Raw genomic sequence first — 20,741 nt, 5'->3', positions numbered from 1 at the left:
AAGAGGTGGACTGGGTCACAAATCCTTGGGGGATGATTTTCACCTTCATTGGTCGTCAACTCTCCTGTGTACATTCCCACCAACTCCTCTAAAAGCCAAAGTTATGCTCAAAATAAAAAGAAAAGACAAAGCAAGAGTCATACTAATAGTTATGACTTGACCCAGACAAACGTGATTTCCTTACCTGATACAGCTGGCTGTTTGGTCACCGATCACTCTTCATGCTGCTCCTCATTTCCTCTCCCAGGAAGGTGGGATGATCCTTCACCCCAATCTCACAGTGCTGCTTCTCAAAACATGATTGGTAGATGATTCACAGGATTAGAGACTTACCTGCTCAGAGGAAGTAAAAAGAGTACTACTACAAAGCAGGAAACAGTCTACTTGCTACACAGACTCTTAAAAATGGACAAGATTTTGTTACCCATTCTTGGAACCAGGCAAGAAATAAACACAGACAAAGGTCGAACTCGAGCAGCACTGAGGGTTGATTTGTTTCCCTTATTTGCGCAATTATACTCAGACACAAACACAACTCATTCATGCTGGCAGGCTGCAAGTGCGGGTGTTGGTTTTGAATTTGCTGGTGGCTGAGGCTGGCCAGGCGTCAGCTGCCCAGAGATAGGCCGCGAGGCTACAAGAGTCACCGAAGTCCCTTCGGATCTGCAGGAGGGCTTCCGTTCCGTTCCCAAGTTTAGCGTGCTGTTACATTTCCTTATTGGTACTCTACCTGGCCACCGGTCTTGAGATTTATACCTTTACCAAGATAATACCGTGGTTCCATAAACAGCGATATTTGCTTCTTTGTTTTGCCATTGGCTGTCACATTCACTGTCTCACTCACTCCTTACATTAACTGCATGAATACAATTGGTAATATAGAGCAATGCAGCTTTAAGAAAGCATCTAACATCACTGGGGAGCTTCTGCTGCTTGTGGCTTTGTTACAGCATAACAGGAAACTGTGCAGACTGGACTTGAAAGAGCAAAGGTGTGGGGGGAGGAGGGGCGCCGCCGGCTACAGATTTGTCTGTTGGTGTGACCTCATTGCTGTAAAATATACTAGACTACATCCTGACTCAAAAGTTCAGGACTATTGATGAGCTCCATAAGAGTCTACCTGGCAGCCATCACGGCTTTTCACCCTCCCAATAGAGGGTTGTTCTGTTTTTGCTGATCCAACATCAGCGAGATTCCTCTGGGGACTTGGAAACCTCTATCCACCAGTCCAGCTCCTGATTGGGACCTCATTCTGGTCTGTAAATGCCTCAGAAGTCTACTGTTTGAGTTGATGGCTACCTGCTCACTGCTCTGTTCATCAGTGAAGAAGGCATTCCTGATATCCATCACATTGACATGACAGGTTGGGAAAATAGGAGCCCTGATGGCATGCCCCCTTTTACAGGATTTTTTTTTTTTTTTTTTTTTTTTTTTTTTAAGGACAAGATCACACTGCAACCCCATCCCAAATTTTTACCTAAAGTTTCTTCTGAGTTTCATATTAACCAACCCATTCACCTGCCAGTCTTCCAACCCAAACTGCATCTAGATAACCAGGAGGCACTCCTGCACACCCTGGACATCAGGAGAGCCCTGTCCTTCTGTGTGGATAGGACAAAACCTTTCAGAAAGACCCACAGATAATTTTCCTTGCAAGCAGATAAGTCAAAAGGGTCTGCAATCTCTAATCAAAAACTTTCCAAGTGGATATCTGGCTCCACTAATTCTAGCTACGAATGTTGCGATATTCAAACACCTTTGAATATAGATACTCATTCTACAAGGTCCATTTCCACCTCTATGGCATTCCTCAAGAATATTCCCATATTGAGATATGTGAGGCTACTACTTGGGTGTCTATACATACGTTTGCTGAACACTATGCTAAAACTTGTGACACTGCTGATACTGTGTTTGGCTAGGCTGTAGTTTCTTTGGTACTGGACTCGACTCCGAAGCTGCCCCTGCCTTAAAGGGAATTGCTTGGTAGTCACTAGAGTGGAGCACCCGTAGGGATACTACTCAAAGAAATGGTTACTCACCCTGTGGAGTAACTGTGGTTCTTCAAGATGTGGGTCCCTATCGGTGCTCCACTACCCACCCTCCTTCCCCTCTGCATTGGAGTTCTCTGCTATGGAGCTTTGCGGTAGAGAAGGATCTGAGGTCGGTTGGCCTGTGCAGTGCTGCGTAAAAACGGCATGAGGCTGACTAGCATGCATGTGCAGGCCTAACAAACTCCTCTATGAGAAATCTCCAATCAAAGGCGCAGGGGGTGCTAGCACACCTAGAGTGGAGCACCCATAGAGAGAGACGTCTCAAAGAACCACTGTTGCTGCACAGGATAAGTAACCATTTCTTCTCTGTACTTTCCTTGTGTCGGTAAGAAAAAAGACAGGTTGGAGGCATTATATATTTAAGCCATCATCCTCTTTAAGATGGTATTAATTTCTCTTAGATTCCAAATTTATGGCAGGGATACCAAAGACACTGATCACTGCCTCCCTGCAACTTTTTCTGGTCTATTTTGCCTTTCCATTTTATCCTGTTTAATGCTGTTGTAGAGTCTTCCATAAAAACTCACCATAGTGACATACTTTCCTGTCTGATTTCTCTTGGTGGTCAGACTGTTGAACTTGGCTGGCTTTATTTGTGTCTCAGCTAGAATAGCTGAACAAATACAGAATACCATATTCATATAGGTGATGGAATTCTATATCCACTGAGAGATCCTTGAGAATTACATCTCTGGCTACTCTGTCCAGCAGCCAGATGCTTCTGTTATTTCATACAAATATAAATGAAACAACTTTTTTTTAGCAGCCTAAATTCAAACTGCATTTGTCTATTTTTATATGTTTATGTCTAGGATATAATACAGCTCCCAATCTTTTCAAAGAGTTCTCTAGATTACTGTACTGTACTAAAAGGAAGAGAAGTTACCTGTATGGATTTTGAAGAATAACCTGTATTGCACATTTTATTTTTCTTTACTTCAGAATTGCAAGTACAATATAAACAATTTCTAAAAATATTTTAATGTTCAGTATGAAAAGCGTTTAGAAAAAGAAACTGACTATAAGACTTAAAAGAACTTTGGAATTTAAAAAGAAGGAATTTAAATAGCTAAGATGTTACACTCTTGATGTTTTTGTTCTATTAGCTTCAGAGAGAGATGAGCGATGTAGCTTGGAGGTTTTATCAGATGACAGGTCCATTAGAAACCTTAAACTCTGAAAAAGTTTGATATTATAGCTCACTTTTCCATTTTGGTGATGTGGAATGAGCCACATGTCCCTAGGGCTTTCTTCCCTCTCAGAAATGTTCAAGTTGGAATCAGACATCTGTGGAACAATATAAGAAGACAGAAATTTCCCTCACAGATTGTTTTGATATGTCAACTATTTATGGAACAAAAAGTTGCTAAAATGTCTGCTAGACTTGAACAGTGCTGTTACATAAATCCTTTTTATTTTGTTTTAACATTTTAAAAAAGTGAAATGCATTATTAGCTGCATGTTTATTTTGTTCTTTAAATAGGAGAAAGAAACATGCCATTCATAGCAGTGATACAACCTCTTCAGACGAAGAACGCTTTGAAAGGAGAAAGTCTAAGAGCATGGCCAGAGCAAGGAACAGGTATCACAACTTGCTGAGTCTTTGTGAGGGCCAGTTTATATGGGCCTGGCAGGAAAAATCAGAATTATGGTGTAATATTCTAGTCAGTGTGAAAAGTGATAGTTTGATTCAGCAAACTATTTAGAAAAGTTACTTCTTACTTATGAAACTTCAATAAATTTAACTTACAACAGAAGAATATGGGGGGGCTTGTTTTAGTTACTGAACAAATATTACAATATAATGTATATAATATACAAGTATATAACTGAACAAATATTACAATATAATACTGAAGTCTTATGAGTAGATAGTTATAAACAGTGCAGATTATAAAGTAAAGAAGAAAACCCAAATAAAGGTCTATGTAAGACACTGTTAACCAAATTTTGTATCAATTAAAAATGGATTTTCATTGAACGTGTAAAGAACCAGGGTTACTCTGGTGTTTTCTTTTTTAATTAGTTTTGGAGGGAGTTAAAACAATAGCTCTTCCAAATACCACCTCTCTTCCTCCTCCTCCACCCCTTCCTATCACTGTAATACCATGTGCATCCCAAACATAAAAAAATGCTCTTACTTAGCTCCTGCTCAACAATTATCTAAGATGTAAAAGATACCGTGGTGATAACTTAACAAAGAAATTAACAAATTCCTCTTTTTATCAGATGGGGTTGAATGGGTCCTGTTACTAGACTGGGGGGCTGTCTGGGGCGCCAAGACCCTCTTCATTGCTTATACTTATGTAGGATGTAGACAAGCGGTAACAGTTCTGGGAGTTGTCTTAAAGCCCCGTCCCCCTGGAGGTCTTTTCCAGCCGTGACACTGGGTGCCCACCAAACCTTTCTCGTGTCATATTCTTCAGACTTCTACTTGCATTTTAAATGGACACTCTCCACCCTTTCCAACAGATCTGTTCTTACCCAGTCTGGCAGCGTCACCTACCAATACAATACTCTCCCTCCCCCATACTTCCTCCTCACCCTCCACGCTCCTCTCCATCTTGCTTTCCCTCATTCATTCCCGCTTGTCCCCTCTATCCCTCTACCTTGAACTCCCTGTCTCCTCCCTTCCTCTCCTTCTAAGCACAGATCCAAACACAATTCTTGGATCTCTACAAGTAATACCAAGATAAACATCTAAATATTGATATAACTGTGCTGATGCTAGAGGGTTGTGCTACTTTAACTATATCAGTACAGAAACTGTGAGTCAGCAAAGCTCTCTGTCTCCATCTCCTCTTCCTTCTGCTGATCATCGTCATCCTCTTCTCACCACTGTGCCATTCCTTTCTCTCCCTCTTCCATCCTGAAGAACCTTGAAACCATTAAAAACAAACAAATGAACAAAACCTTTAAGAACCAGAATGCTTTAATATATTAAAAAAAAAAAAGTTGTGCAAAATCGGCTAAGAGCTCTTTATGTCTTATATTAGTAACCTTTGTCCTCCTGGCTCCCAGTCTGTTCCATCTGTGTTTGTATTCTTCCTCATATCATGTCTCCTTAGATAAGGTTTTTAGGGCTTCTTTATACTTCATAAAGAAGCTAAACAAGTGCATGCACAAGTTAAAATCGTTGTAGGTCAAATTTCCTCACATTGGGGATTAATTACCGTATATACTCTATCATAAGCCGGTTCATTTATAAGCTGACGCCCCCCCCCCCCCCCAAGATGGATAAGTAAAAATGGAAAATTTTTATAACTCGTTCATAAGCTGACCCTATAATTCAGGGGTCAGCAAACTTTGGCTCCCGGGCCATCAGGATAAGCCGCTGGTGGGCCAAGATAGTTTGTTTACCTCGAGCGTCCGCCGGCACGGAGGTAAACCGAAGTAAACAAAGTGTCCCGGCACAACTGGTGGGGAAATATTTTTGCTGGGAGTCAAGGGAGTAACCCCTGTGACCACCCCCCACATGACCCCTCCCCTAGCCTGGGACCCCCACACTCTCCCTATCCCATCCCTTCCCACCTTATCTGGGGAGGGCCAGGGGAGGATGTCTCTGGCCTGGCTGGAGCTGCTCTGGCAGGCTGGGCAATGTGGCGGCAGCCTGCTCTGGTGGGCCAGGCCTGGCGGCGCAGCCGCAGCATGCCCCAGTGGGCTGGGCGGCACGGCTGCAGCGTGCTCTGGGGGGCGGGGCCCAGCGGCATGGCTGCAGCCTGCCAGCCCCGGAGCTGCAGCTGCTTCGGAGGCTGGGGGGGAGAGCAGCGTGGCCAGAAGCGGAGAGACTCTGGCCCCGCCTCTTCCCTTCTGTCTCTGCTGGCTGTGCTGCCTCTTCTTGGGGGGAGGGGCTGTGTCGCACCTCTCCCTCTCTATACCTGTTCATAAGCCGACCCCCTTCTCTGGTGCTTCCTTTTTTACTCAAAAAATTCAGCTTATGAACAAGTATATACGGTAATTGTTTTTCTTGACTGCTGCTTTCTGTGAACCCTTTCCTTACCACTTTAAATTTAAGTAGCGCTGACTGCTTAATTGTAAGGCTCCCCTTTGTTTTCATGTTTTCACCTGGTTGGGTTAGGTGTTCTCTTTGTTGGTTAAGAAATATATCTTAGTACAGGTTTTGTGGTTGGGTCTCTGCTTCTTGAATCATAAAGTTATCTTCATTGTATTTTAGGAACCTCTTTGTACGTCAGGCTTTCATTACTAAAGAACAATATCTTGGTCATTCTAGTCCTCTTTAATTTTGATTACTTTGACAGCCCTGGCATGTATATTTTTTCACTATTCTTCATCCTTGGTGATCCATAGGAGAGTGTCTACTTTTGTTCTTTCTTTTTCATTCCTGTTATCTTAACCCAATGAATTTCACCACTGTTATTGAAAATTGCTTTGTAGTTTTAAGAATTATAATTTTAAATATGTTGGGTTAAGTTGAAGGGGACAGGAACAAACTTGTTTAGCTTAATGTTGATTTTGCTTGAGAGGGATAGCTGCACTAGTATCTTAATCTTTTAGTTCTGACAGTTACAGCCATCTTTACTTGTTTTATTGCTCATATATTCAACATCAACCTAAATTGCTTGCTTTTGTCGAACAGATGTCTGCCTATGAATTTCAGAGCAGAAGACTTAGCCAGTGGAATCCTGCGAGAACGAGTAAAAGTTGGTGCAAGTTTGGCAGATGTTGATCCAATGATTCTTGACAAATCGGTAAAATTTGTTAAGACTTGTCTCTTTTATAATTATGCATTTGAGATAATGAAGATTAATCAGAAATCCTAATTGGCAGCTTTGTGAAAATCAGAGTTGAAGTGAATGCAAAATAAACTTTCAAAGTGTTGTTAAGTAGTCTATCTGTTCACGCAGTGATGTCTATACACCAATTTTGGGCCAGAAAGCACTTGCTTTTAGTCTGTGTGTAATTCTCTGGTGAAACACATCATAAAGACGCAAACAGGTCATATTCACAATATATATTTCTTCTGCTGGTTATCTCTAAAGATAATTGCATTTCTAAAAGTCCTTGGATTCTTATTTGAATTTTTATGTTTGAGAAAACTTTACTGTTCTAGTACATACATTTTTGCATACATGCTAAGTTAAAAATAAAAAGTTGTTGCTTTACATGTTTTGTGTTTTCTTAGGTTCGTTTTGATAGCATAGGTGGATTGAGCCATCATATCCATGCATTAAAGGAAATGGTAGTGTTTCCTCTTCTCTATCCAGAAATCTTTGAAAAATTCAAAATACAGCCACCAAGGTAGGTGGATTTATTCTTTGTTGCTGTTTTTTTTTTATTTTATTTTTTTTATTTCATTGCACCCCCTAAAAGTACTTAATAGGATGACATGTAGAAGGACTGGTCCTTTCTCTGAAGAGCACACAAGGTAAATAGATGGATAGACAAATGAGGATTATACTATACTTTACACCAGTATTAGAGGCAAGAAGATGTGGATTGCAGAAATAAATTCTTTTATTTGCAGGAGGCAGGTGTATCTCTTTGTGGTTTAATTAGAGAAATATTTTTTTGCAGGCTGCTGCAGAAGTGAACTTTTTTTTTTTTTTTTCAATGAGGTGAGGTGAGGGTTGGAGGTTTGACATTCATTTTGGAAGCATGTTTCCAGTCATCATCATCAGCATGACGACATGGAGACAATTCTGGAAAAAGGAGACAAAAGGGTTATTGAACTGGTGTCATTGACAGAGCAGGGTTGAGGGGACACTAGCAGAGACCAGATGAGAAAATTAGTCAAGGCTGTGTGTGATATAGGGCCTTGAAACAAGGACAGTAAGTTTAATGCACAGTGGAATAGAATCTGTGATATGACTGATGGCTAGATAACAGTGTTGAAGCAATGGGCAAGAGATGATTTTGTCAGCAGGTTTTGAATGAACTTAAAAAAACAAAACAAAAAACCAAACCAAAACAAAAAACACTTGAGGCAGCCAAGTCTCACAAACTCTCTTTTTTTTTTTTTTTTTTTTTTTTAAACCAATTTTGTGCTGGTTTAACCAAGTCCCAAAACAGACATCCTGCTATTGAAGGATTCAACTGGGTAGGGGAAACTAATGGGAGGAACCAGTTGGAGAACATGAAAATTCTTTGAATGATTAATTGCCTCCTGCCTGAGAGTCTTAAGTGAAAGACACTGTTCTGACTTAACCAAGTTGCAGAATAAAAAAATTAGCAGGTAGTATAAACATGTTTTTCTGTGAATAGAACTTAATTGACAATGTTATTAAGTGAACAAAGCAAACTCGAATCCCTAGCTGTATTGTTCCTGTCATGCTGGCATTAGTCAAAACTTATTTGTAAAGAAGAAAGTGATCAGTTGAAGATATGAAAGGACCATACATGCTTTATAAGAAAGCTATTAAAAATATTGAGGTTCATGTAAAAACAAAAATTAAAGACCCTCCTCCCCCAATATGATTGTCAGCCTTAAAATTCTGCATTCTTTTGTTTTTAGTGTGTTGAAAATTGGTGGGTTTATTTAAAGTCAAATTGAATGTCAGTGTTTCTTTTATGGAAGCAATCTTTAAATAACATTTGTATTCTGGTTTTAATCCTTATGGACAGGCATCTGAGGAGCTTAAAAAGATATGTGGAACTTTTGTAATTTGGGAATTTGATTAAAGTCTTTTTTAATTTTAAGAAACTAGCATTAGAATCTACTTCTATGTAAGCAAATATCAGAGAACTAGCTCTGGTGTTTTTGCAGGTTTAACATTTGAAGTATTTACCTGATATAAAATAACCCTTGAGATTCTTAATATCCACCAGATTACTGTGTGCTTTGAAAAGCAAATATGTAATAATTTGAAAGCATGAAGCAAAACTTGCACTTTTCATGTTATGAAACATATGCAGAAATAAAATTGAATTCTGATGTAGCACAAAATTTTAAATGAGGAAGAAAAAACTAATAATATTACAAAATACAAGATTCAGCTTAATAGTTTTTCATTTCTTTTAGTTTGTGGCATCTTAGATTTTGTAAGATCAACTTAAATGTGCCAAGTAATGATGAAAAGATTAGTACTTTTTTCTTCTCTGGGCTCCCTATCTTGAAGAAGTTTTTCAAGAGACAAAAAATAAATTTGTGACTATAATATTGATCCATTTATCTTCAGGGGCTGTTTGTTCTATGGTCCTCCTGGAACAGGTAAAACCTTGGTAGCTAGAGCTCTAGCTAATGAATGCAGTCAAGGAGACAAAAAGGTGGCTTTCTTTATGAGAAAAGGAGCAGACTGTCTCAGCAAGTGGGTTGGTGAATCTGAACGGCAACTTCGTCTCCTCTTCGATCAGGTTGGAAGATGTTCAGATACTTTTGATAGATTTTTTTCCGTATAATATTTTTCATTTCAATGTGTTTCATGCAGCCAAAATTGTCTTTGGATAAAAGGAAACTTTTATATAAGTTACAGTACAGGGGGCAGGATTTGCTAGAGTTTTAAATTTAGATGAAAACGTAGAGCAATGGTGATGAAATGATATTGCATTGTATCTAAGTGTTATCAATCAGGATATATTAAAAAACAATATAAGAGGGAGCTTCCTGACCTGTCCAGGACTACTAGTATCATAGTTGTCATGGTGGCTGTGGGTAGAAATCGCAACAGAATGATTTGAATCATTGACCTGGTGTCTGGCTGGCATATTCAGGGCATATACTATGGTAAAGATTGATTTAAGAATTGTGTTTTTGAGAGTATGCTTCAGACACTTTAGTATGACCAATCCTTTACTCATTCAGCTAGAGAGGATGATGAAGAGGGGAGAGATTCAGATAAAACAGTGGAATCCAATCTTTTGCACAAATGCAGGTTTCGGATATAGGTACACATCTGCCCCGATATAACGCTGTCCTCGGGAGCCAAAAAATCTTACCGCGTTATAGGTGAAACCGTGTTATATCGAACTTGCTTTGATCCGCCTGAATGCACAACCCCCCCCCCCCACAGCACTGCTTTACCGCATTATATCTGAATTCGCGTTATATCGGGGTAGAGGTGTACTTAGTTTAAACAAATATAATACTGTAGAAAAATACAATGCTTTCTATAATTAAGAGACTTAGACTTTTAATTTCTTAATGTTTTCCAGGTAAGGCTGTGAGGGCGGGGGGAGACTTCAGACAATAAAAGGTGCTAGTGGAAAATCAGGAAGTACCTTTTTTACCTAGTCTGGCTGCAAAGCAAAACAAAAAATTATGCCCTTCTTCATCACCTCAAAGAGCTTTTAAAAATATTTTGCTTTTGTTTTACATTAGAAACATCACGTCTGATCTTAAAACTTTCTATTCTTGGAGGATTTGCCATTCTTGTTAAAAATGGGAATATGGTATCACAGAAGGATGAAAGCTGCAGCTTTCCCAGGAGGACGTAGGGATGTTATGGTTGTTGATATTGCTTCTCTCAGAAGTTCAGAGCTAGTGGCACTGAAACTCAAGTTTGTCTGTTGTGAAGTCACATTCCAATTCCTCCAAAGTTTTCCCTAATACTTGAGCAAGAAGAGAGAAATGTGGGCTTTGAGTGGGGAGTTTCAAAAGTGATCAGCACTGTCATAACTCTGCTCCAATATTAGGCCAATGCTGAGGGCTTTTGAAAATTCCATCCTGTATTTCTAATATAAAACACAAGCAAAAAAACAAATTATGGAGACTGTCTTCATGACTCATAGAAGAGCATTAAAGGCAAAAAAATGCTTTTTTTCTTGCTTTGAATTTTCTCTTTATGTTCTGTTGTGTTGTGGTTTTTTTTAAAAATGTAATGCTTAACTGTCAGTTAACTATGTTGGAAATACTCTTGCTCAAGTGAAGACTATAAGTATATATTTTGGAAATGTTCCACTATTTGAAGAAAAAAAGTCAGAAAGTACCCCTTTTTTACTTAAAGGCTGGCTGTAAAGCAAAACAAGAATTATTTCCTTTACTTATTTTCTTAGGAAAAAAGGCCACATTTCTGGACATACAATGCCCATTTCTGAACTTGTTTTTATATCTTTAGATTTGTAAAGATCTACAAACCCAGTAGCAGCTAACTAAAACATGACAAGAAACTGATTGTGTTTATTACACTTATAAAGTAATAGAAGAATAATCTAGAGTGTCGAGTATAGGTTAAATAAATATTATGATTGCAAGAGTAATTGAGATACTGGACATGAGGCTCAGAACCTAACATAAGAAAATGGTTTACAGCATTAACAGAAACAGCTTTGTATGAGAGGAAGAAATGTATATCACAAGTTAAATGAATGTATCTGGGGGTCATATTCTTGTTTTACAAGAATGTATTTTAATCCCACCATGTCATTTTTTTTTTCTCCTGTGCTTCTTAGTCCCTTGATTTCATTTTACCTCAGTATTATACTTTTTTCTTTGTTATGGGTATTTACTGCAATTTTATATTCTAAAAAACAAAACAAAAAATTCAAAAATAAACATTTAAAACAATTACAAAAAATGTGATCTATTGCATTGCTCCAGGCATTGAGAATTCAGTCATCTAAAGACAGGATTCTCACACTATGAATCAGTGCCACCCTGTTTGGGATTGTTCAAGAGTGCAGGAAAACTATGGCACTGGTGCCATCTTCCTTAGGTAAAGTAAAATACAGTCTAACTTTTTTTCCTTTGTTTTAATATTACAACTTAGTTGTTAAACTTCAGATTTATTCTCAGAGCTGGGTTTAAAAAAGCATCGCAATGCAAGCTTTTAACATACAGCCTGTGGAAGTGTTACCAGCACATAGTGAAGAGAATTTGTTTTTACTCCATTGCAGAAGAAATTTGAATTAACAGCTAATATCCATTCCTGTTTCTACCCACCAGGCATACTTGATGAGACCTGCTATAATCTTCTTTGATGAAATAGATGGTTTGGCCCCAGTTCGTTCTAGTAGACAAGACCAGATTCACAGGTAATGTTTTTAATATACTACTGCGGGTTATGTTTTTATTTTGGTAAATTTAAAGTAGCTTTTTTTAAAGCTTCATTTGGATTATTTCTTGGATTAGATCCTTGCCCCTCCTCTGGCACTTTTACACCAGATGAAAGATCCAACGTGGTGTAAAGGGTCACTAAAAGCCCTGTTTATGACTAAGTGATGATTACCCCTGCCCATGCAATGCCTTTTCAAGACCACCTTGCAAACTCTGTCTGCAGTGATACTGGACAATGCTGTGACCCCATAGGGCAACCCAGGGAGGATGGCATAACTTAATTTAGACAACTCTTGATGGCCTATTATGTAGGAGACCTTGATAATATTTACAAAAAATTGTTTTTGAAAACTTTCTTCTAGCTCTATAGTGTCTACCCTACTTGCCCTCATGGATGGACTGGATAATAGAGGAGAAATTGTCGTAATTGGTGCTACAAACAGACTTGAATCTATAGACCCTGCACTCAGGAGACCTGGTCGTTTTGACAGGGAATTTCTTTTCAACTTGCCTGATCAAAAGGTAAAAGTTACAGAGGGATAATGTAAAAATTTCTAGAGTGAAGTAAGTGGGTATCTCTGAAGATCCACATATTTGATACAGATCTCTATCAAATAGCATTTGGTATGTTTTCAAAAACGGTAACAATTTGTCCATTGCTAGTCCTTTTTGTTAGTGTGGTTTTTATTTATCTATTTATTTATTTGGAAACTAGAATTCTTTAGACATCTCAAAGGCATTTACCCTCTTTGCAAAACTCAGTTCATAGTACATTTAAAGTTTTTAAAAATGTTTTAAAAGTCATTCAAGCAAAAAAAGGGCATTTTAATGGCTCTGAGGTAGGACATATGTTCTCACAACTCAAACAGCTCAACTAAATTTATTGAAATTTCTCCAAAACAATCTATAACTGCAGACTGAGTAGACCCTCTTTCCTGTTGTCTCAGGTTTGCAGAAGACTCTCTCCAGGCAAACCATAGCAACAAAGTACAAATCTTCCTCTACCTCAGACTCCTCACTGGAAGTGTCAACTTTCATCTGAGACTAAACATGAGAAATTTCATCACAAAATAAAACATTTTGAGAGTTTAACAAGTTGATAATACACAGCAATTTGCACAGTGTTATATATCTTCAAAGTACTGTGCAAACATTAACACTGGACTAACTTGATGATTCTATTATAGTTATGGTTTCATCCATTTTGACAGAAGTAGCATGGAACTGGACACAAAGCTCAGAATTCTTGAAATCTGCAAGAGCAAATAATTGTGTTGCAGTTTGCTAGTAGTGAGGGATTTTTAAAACGGTCTCTGTCGCTCCTCTTTGAGACTCTTATACACAAGCGTTTAATATTTTACTAAACCATTCTAAGACACAGTTTCCAAATAGAATCAAATTGGAAAAATAGAAATGCCCACTAGCTAAACAAAGAGGATTCCTCAGTTCAGAAACTGCTAGCCACCCTTCCCCCTTCTTCTTTTTAGGTCCCTTGAAGTCTGTTTGCTAGCTCATAGTCTGTTGCAGTGCCCTAATCCAGTGGCTCTCAACCTTTCCAGACTACTGTACCCCTTTCAGGAATCTGATTTGTCTTGCGTACCCACAAGTTTCATCTCACCTCACTTAAAAACTAAAAATCAGACATAAAAATACAAAAGTGTCACAGCACACCTACTGAAAAATTGTTTACTTTCTCATTTTACTATATAATTATAAAATAAATCAACTGGAATATAAATATTATACTTACATTTTAGTGTATAATATGTAGAGCCGTGTAAACAAGTCACTATCTATATGAAATTTTAGTTTGTACTGACTTTGCTAGTGCTTTTTATATAACCTGTTGTAAAACTAGACAACTATCTAGATGAGTTGTACCCCTGGAAGACCTCTGAGTTACCCCCAGAGGTACACGTACCCCTGGTTGAGAACCACTGCCCTAGTCAGTATGCTCTGTGCTGTGACATCATAGCTACTGTAATCTCACTGAAGTGTGGAGCTGGCCCAGAGAAGGCCCCATGCCTCACTTTTCCAAAACCATGCAATGTACTTTTAGAAGTGAAAAATTGGAGACCTTAACTGATCTTTCTCTGGGCTGGCTTCATTCTCCACTGAAGCTCTTTGGTAGTTCTGCTCTGAGTGAGGGGCATCCTAGTGGAGCTGGCGACTCATGACTTTTGGGGACTTGAGTAAAAAAGGTAAGCTTGGCGAATTAAGTTTTGAAAGCCCCTCTTCACCTAGTTAGTGGGGGCATCCATCACATGTTGAAGTACATAAAACCGTTTTGTTATTTGCAAATTACTTTAAAGTCATTTCAGTAACCCTAGCTGCAAATCTCCAGGCCTACAGATATGTTTGAAATTCTGCATGTCTGGAATGTAATAATACTGAACAGTAAAATAAATAAATATTGTGTTTGTGTATCAGCATTTATCTCTTTTAAAAAAGGAAATGTATAAAAAAATCGACATTTATGCATCATTATAACAGTAAATTTAAGCACACACACACAGGCAAATTCAGAAAGGTTCCCACTGCAGTTGTAACTTGATCACATTACACTGTAAGCTGTCTGGTGAAATGACTTCATCTTTGTATGGATTTGTACAATGCCTAGCCCAATCCTGATTGAGGCTGCTGAGTGCTATGATAATATAAATAGATAACTATATATATGTGAAGAAATACACTTAGCTGTCTGCATCATAATGAAAATTGCACATGTACAAAACAGGAGTTGTAATTGCAGTGTGAACATATTTTTACATTTCTTAGTTTGAGTATTTTATATTCACAACCACATGTTGCATTAATATATTTTTGATATTGGATTTAATGTGTAGGCTGTTAAAATCAAGTTTTAGTCGATTAGATTGATTTAGTGTAATACTCATGGAATTTTTCTGTAATAATAAACTATCTTTGTAAAAGATTATATATGTTTTATAATGGCAGAAACTCTTAATTGGAAGTATAGTGGTTGCCACTAAGAGAATCAGCACACACAGGTATTTCCTATGCCACAAAACTTCCTTTCCTCCTGAGAATTTGTGTTGTACTCTTCTACATGTTCCTGTGACATTGTGTTGACACAATTAGGATAATTATTGACTCCTCTTGAATATGTGACCTAAGTGCTTGAAATATGTTGATTTACTGTTGGCTGCTGATTTTGCTTGCTAATGCTGAAATACTTCTTTATCAGGCAAGAAAGCACATTTTACAAATTCATACCAGGGACTGGAACCCCAAACTGTCAGATCCTTTCTTGGGGGAGCTAGCTGAAAAATGTGTTGGTGAGTGGTACTATATTAGTGTTATCACTTTTTAGATGCCTTTTCTTTCCATAAAACCTTTTCTTAAAGCTTGTAAAGTATGTTGAACACTTGCTTCTGAAGTTCTGAACATGCATCAGATGCTTTGTTTTTTTATTTATTTTTCTATTTTATTTTTATTGAAACTTTTATACTTTCTACAACCCTTATTTGTAATCAGAAAAATCAGGCATGATTGTATCAGAGGGATTAATATACAGAATAAATACCCAATAATAGTTTGAAGGTAATAATTCAGTAGATAATGTTTTCCTGACATAACCTCCAATGTCCTTTTGTAGGACTAGTGCCGACAAAAATAAAAGCACGTGGGAAGCAGAATCTTTAGGTAAAGATTCCTTTAAAAACTTTACAGATGAGATTGGTTGGCACAGTTTTCCTGCCTTATATGTGGACAAAAATAAATTTCAGTAGTTTTTACTGAATCTCTGCCATGCTCTCTTCAGACAAAGACTCACAAACTAACCACAGGTCCTAAAGCTAAGATATATCCCCCAGAGTCTACTACTGCATAATATACCCATGTGGCAGGCACAGGGCAAAAAACTTTGTCCTTTAGACTCAGGCACCATGAATATCTTAATTATACCGTTGGAGCACTCAGAGACCTGCTGTACTGAATGGGAGGATGGTTGTTCAAGCCAGCTGCTTAAAAGCAGGACAGAAATAAAAACAAATGTTCATGTAGTGAGATTTTTAACGGGGAAATAACCCTAAAATACACACCACAACCTCCTCACAACAATTTGTCATATAAAGATACATCCTCTGTCAACCATCTGCTTGGGCAAGCATTGAAGTTCTCAGAACAAGGATAATCTCAGATAACTGTTCATTGGGATCCATCATCAAAGAAATAAGAACTTTAAATTGAGCATCAGTCCATTCAGTCAGCTACTGTACATCCGAATTATCCTCTTCATCCACAGGGACAACCATCTTCGAAGCAGCATGCCTCCGCTTTTGATCCACAAAGACCTCAACATCTTCTGGTGAGGAGAAAATATAACTATCCAGCAAACTCCAATTTAAGCTTTGCCGGGTATAAGACAGCATGTGCCAAACCCATTTAATGTAAATTCTGCTTGACTTTTTCAAAGGCCTGGTGCCACTTAATGGGAGAGGGGGGATATCTGGGGTAAAATCCAGTTTTGTTCCTTTGAAAGTTCACCATATTTCTGTCCACCTTGAGAATCCAATTACATATTTTAAGATGTTCAGACTACAAGGACAGCCTTTTGTAGGTTTTACTGCAAGACATTCCTTGTGCTGAAGTAAAACCAGTTGGTTCTGGGGGAAAATTTGTTAATTTTCCAGAATAAGAAATATCCCCAGAATCTGGTGTGTCTGGTTCTTGCACCATTCTAATATTGTGCACTAGAATTTCTCCTTTCTGTATCTTGGAGCTTTAATGTCTTCCAGCATTTCCAAGATCAGAACCTTGTGTCTACTATAAAAAGTCTCTACATCAGTCACAATAAGGCTAGTTTGTCTCACTTGCCCTGAGATTGCCTCATCGTTTTTGTTCATGATGTCACGAACATCTAACCTTTTATTCAGGCTTTCTAGATTCTTTGGAGCCATGCAAACCTGCGTTTTGGTCCTCTTTTCACACTGATGCAGTAGCTATTAGTCTGCTCTTGTTCCCCTTGAGTGGACAAAGTTTAAAAAAAACCAACCCAACCACCACCACCACCCAGTCTAGACTCAACAGGGTTTTGGTACAGCATGATTTTACCTTTACCTTGTTTAGCGAACTTGGCAACACCTACAAATACCTGAATCTTAATGAAGAAAACTACCAAAATGCTACAAATATAACTGACCTCTACTGAGAAGCAGTCATGAGAGTGGATAGCTTGCTTGTTGATGTATACCTCCCATACAACTTTAAAAAAAAAAACATGACTGGGCTTATTTAATTGTTAAAAAAATAAGACAAACAGAACCAGGACTTGTAGGGCAATAGTAGGTTGTTTCCTAAGGCTAGATTTTTGTCACAAGTGTCATGGATTTTCATGAGCTGATGTCTTAAAAATGACGTGTGCCATTTGGAGATTTTTATATCTGGGTTTGTTAAATAGTTGAAAAAATTTCTTTGAGTGGCTTGAGAGCTGCAGTATTAAGCCATGGGCTGCCTGTGAGATTAATAGGATGCAGCAGCTCAGGGAGAGAACTGAAGTGACGTAAAAGACCAGACCTTTGGAGTTTTAGTGGGAATTTTAAATTCCCAAAGTGGCCACAAGATGGGAAGCTGAAAAAGCCATGAGCATAGGAAAAACGTATGGTCTTCATGCAGTTAAGTGTGTGTTAGAGATGGGCGCAAACCAGCCTGAAGTTTGTGACTTGTGCCCATTTCTTGTACATATTTTTGTTTTGAATATTTACCTTCTAGGTAAATGGGTACTCAATTGTCTTGTTAACTCAACCTTTTAGAAAGCAAACCATATTAGCAACAGCAGTTGTGATCTCTTCCATCCAGCGTCTCTGTTAATCAGGTATATCCTTTCAAAACCTAGGTAGGCCATTAAAATAATATTAAACAAGGATTTTAAAGAAATTCAACACTGAGTCAAGACACTTCTTAGAAATATTCTGTTTCATGTTCATTATCATAATTAAGCAACTTACAAGAAAAAGAGTTAATTTGTTACCAATTGGTTCTTTCTCTCCCATCTTAATACAGTGATGGAGAGAGATGACTGTTTGGGGGTTTTTCACCCCACTGTTGTGAGAAAGCTATGGTGGTATCTTTCACTTCAACCTCATACTGAGTTCTGTGCTGGCATGCTTCCTGTGCAGTGTGCCACAGAATTTGGACCATAATGCTCTTATGATGATGTGAGGCCAAAATCTTGACCTAATTTGACAAGAAGATCCTACCTTTTTTCTTGTTGTAGAAATAGTTATAACTGTTTTTTGGGGTGGGCATTGGCGAGGAGAGAGTTTGGGGAGAAATCAGTTTCCAAGAGAAAAAAACAAGAAAAGATGACTAGCAAGTTTCTGTAAAAGTCTGATGCATGTTCTATAGTAGGCTGTGTGGGAGCCTTCTTCCTTACTGTGCTTCTCCCTGAAAGTTGTGCCAAAAAAAAAAAAAGTCACTTGTTTGGCACAGTCTGGTGGTGGTAGGGAGCACAGAATGGACTACTTTAGTTTTGTTCTATTACAAGGAAAGCCAGTGATTATGCCCACCCCAAATTCAGAATTATCTCCTAGATTTTTAAAAAGCAGAAGGAAATGCATTAAAATTTAGTTTTATTACTACAGTGACAATTGAGGATAAAATGAGTTCCTTCAAGGTTAGAGTGAAAAACCGTGTTTCATATTCAGCCTTGAGAACTTATTTATGTTCTTACATCTTCTGGGCATGGTATGTATTTGCTTAATACTAAAAAACCTATAATGTTCTGCAAGATATTTTCTTGCAGTTGTCTTGTCAGTCACTCAAATGAATATACAAGTATGCACAAGAGAATCCTTCAGTAAAAGATGAATTATTACTCTTCAAATGCAGTTGCTCCTGAGAAATAGGGCAATAGAACTAGAGACTAATTGTATATCTGATCACCTGAGAATTTAATTTTCAAAATAGGCCATAGGCTATTATTTCCTAATTTTGCAATTCCATGGAGATGTACAAGCTGTGATTAAAAAGACTGTTTGTAAGGAGTATTATAGCATTATTAATAGAAGAATTGGAAAGGACATAGCTTTAGATTTGCTGAGTCTTAATTTGTGTCAGAGATGCTTAAACAGGATTTTTACGATAAAAGGGAGATTAGAGGAGCAATATAACCCTAATGCATGTTTGACCTTAACAACATTGATTTAGTTTTCCCCAAACTCATTTGTTCAATCTATTGTGCTGTTCTATCAGCAAATGGACCATTGTGAACTGGTAAAATAATACACAGTTAAAAAGGCAAAGCAGCCTTTAGTGTACAACACAAATTCTAACTTATCCAGTACAATTGAATACCCTGACCCTGCAAATAGATTGCCACGTGTTGGGGGCTGTCCACCTGGATTTAATTGTGAAATTAGGGCCTTAGTACCTGAACAATGAATTCTAATCAGAAGCCACTTATAATTAGTTAACTGAAAGAAAATAAATGACCGATTTATCCTCTAACAAAATGAGGGACAATAAGATTGCTTGTATCTAATCTGTTTGATTTCACTTGAGCTATGGCTTATTAATAAGAAATTCAAGATAGTTTTTAATTTAACCTGGTACTCAACTATTGTGATTATTTACACAGTTATAACTTTTTACCATTTTACTAGCCATTTTTCCAAAATGGAAAAAGTTTATTCAAAAAAGTTGTGTATGGAATCCAGTATTTATGGTAATGTTCTGACTATAATCACATACTTTGACTCACATTCAAATCTTTATGGAAAAGTCCTATAGAATTTAATGGGACACCATCAGCTTAAAACCACAGTTTCATCTTAAAAATGTTTACCTACTTTTATTACTAGTAACCCTTAAAATTAATATGACTAAAAAATTAGAAAATGGGGAGAGATTCTTAGTCATCCCCCCAGTTTGTTTACTTAGTGCATCTGTCAGCACTTTGTATTGTCATGTTTATTTTTTTGTTGGTGGTGCAGGCCTTGTAAACGGGTGTTTACCAGAGGTAGTAGTAGACCTGTAACAAAGTGAGTGGGTTGGTGTGTGCACAGTAAGAGAGGGACAAGGCAGGAAGGCAGGCATAAACAACTTCAGTGGTGAGGGTTTTCTGCCTGCCAGAAGACCCTCCTAAACATAGAGAGGAGCAGGAAAACCATGATTTGTTTTTCTAAAAAGAGGCCTAAAAAAAGTTTGATATACAATTTTAAAGGAAGCTTGGCCAATTTTTTAAAAATTGTGAATAGATTCTATAAAAATCTATAAAAATGAGTAGAATTTAATAAATTATATCCCTGCTAATTGTATCATTCTGTATGCTGGGTTAAAAACGCTATAAAATTTTTTCTATAAGAGAATAATCTTGTAATTGGTTTAAAAATTGGTATTCTGTACTTCAGCAGAGGTAAAACAAAATGCACCAAAATATATACATCTGTTATTATGAAGGATAGAAGCATACCAGTATTAGAAATCCAATTGTTTTAGTCCTGAAAGCAGCAAAACTATCAATTAGTACCACAAAAGACTATTTAAAAGTTTTAGGCCTATATAATACAGTTGTATGTATGGCTCTAAATCAGGGGTAGGCAACCTTTCACAAGTGGTGTGCCGAGTCTTCATTTATTCACTTTAATTTAAGGTTTTGTGTGCCGGTAATACATGTTAACGTTTTTTAGAAGGTGTCTCTCTCTAAGTCTATATTATATAACTAAACTATTGTTGTATGTAAAGTAAACAAGGTTTTCAAAATGTTTAAGAAGCTT

At 37.7% G+C, this 20,741-nt stretch overlaps 1 protein-coding gene across 2 annotated transcripts in view; it reads left to right on the top strand.

The window, feature by feature from the left end:
• The window catches only part of ATAD2B (ATPase family AAA domain containing 2B), a 167,184-nt gene that overhangs the window by 49,064 nt on the left and 97,379 nt on the right, over positions 1 to 20,741 (top strand). For both annotated transcript variants that reach the window (XM_024194058.3, XM_024194057.3), the window contains exons 9-15: positions 3,538 to 3,636; positions 6,652 to 6,763; positions 7,198 to 7,313; positions 9,191 to 9,365; positions 11,893 to 11,981; positions 12,366 to 12,525; positions 15,212 to 15,302. In XM_024194058.3, coding sequence (XP_024049826.2) covers positions 3,538 to 3,636; positions 6,652 to 6,763; positions 7,198 to 7,313; positions 9,191 to 9,365; positions 11,893 to 11,981; positions 12,366 to 12,525; positions 15,212 to 15,302 — 842 coding nt within the window. The remainder of the gene's footprint in view (positions 1 to 3,537; positions 3,637 to 6,651; positions 6,764 to 7,197; positions 7,314 to 9,190; positions 9,366 to 11,892; positions 11,982 to 12,365; positions 12,526 to 15,211; positions 15,303 to 20,741) is intronic.

This window comes from Terrapene carolina, unplaced genomic scaffold (assembly GCF_002925995.2).
Source record: "Terrapene carolina triunguis isolate 2854851 unplaced genomic scaffold, T_m_triunguis-2.0 Scaffold42, whole genome shotgun sequence".
In the NCBI taxonomy this organism is placed as follows: Eukaryota; Metazoa; Chordata; order Testudines; family Emydidae; genus Terrapene; species Terrapene triunguis.
The sequence above is the reverse complement of the archived record's forward strand: the minus strand, read 5'-3'. Positions and strand labels throughout refer to the sequence as shown.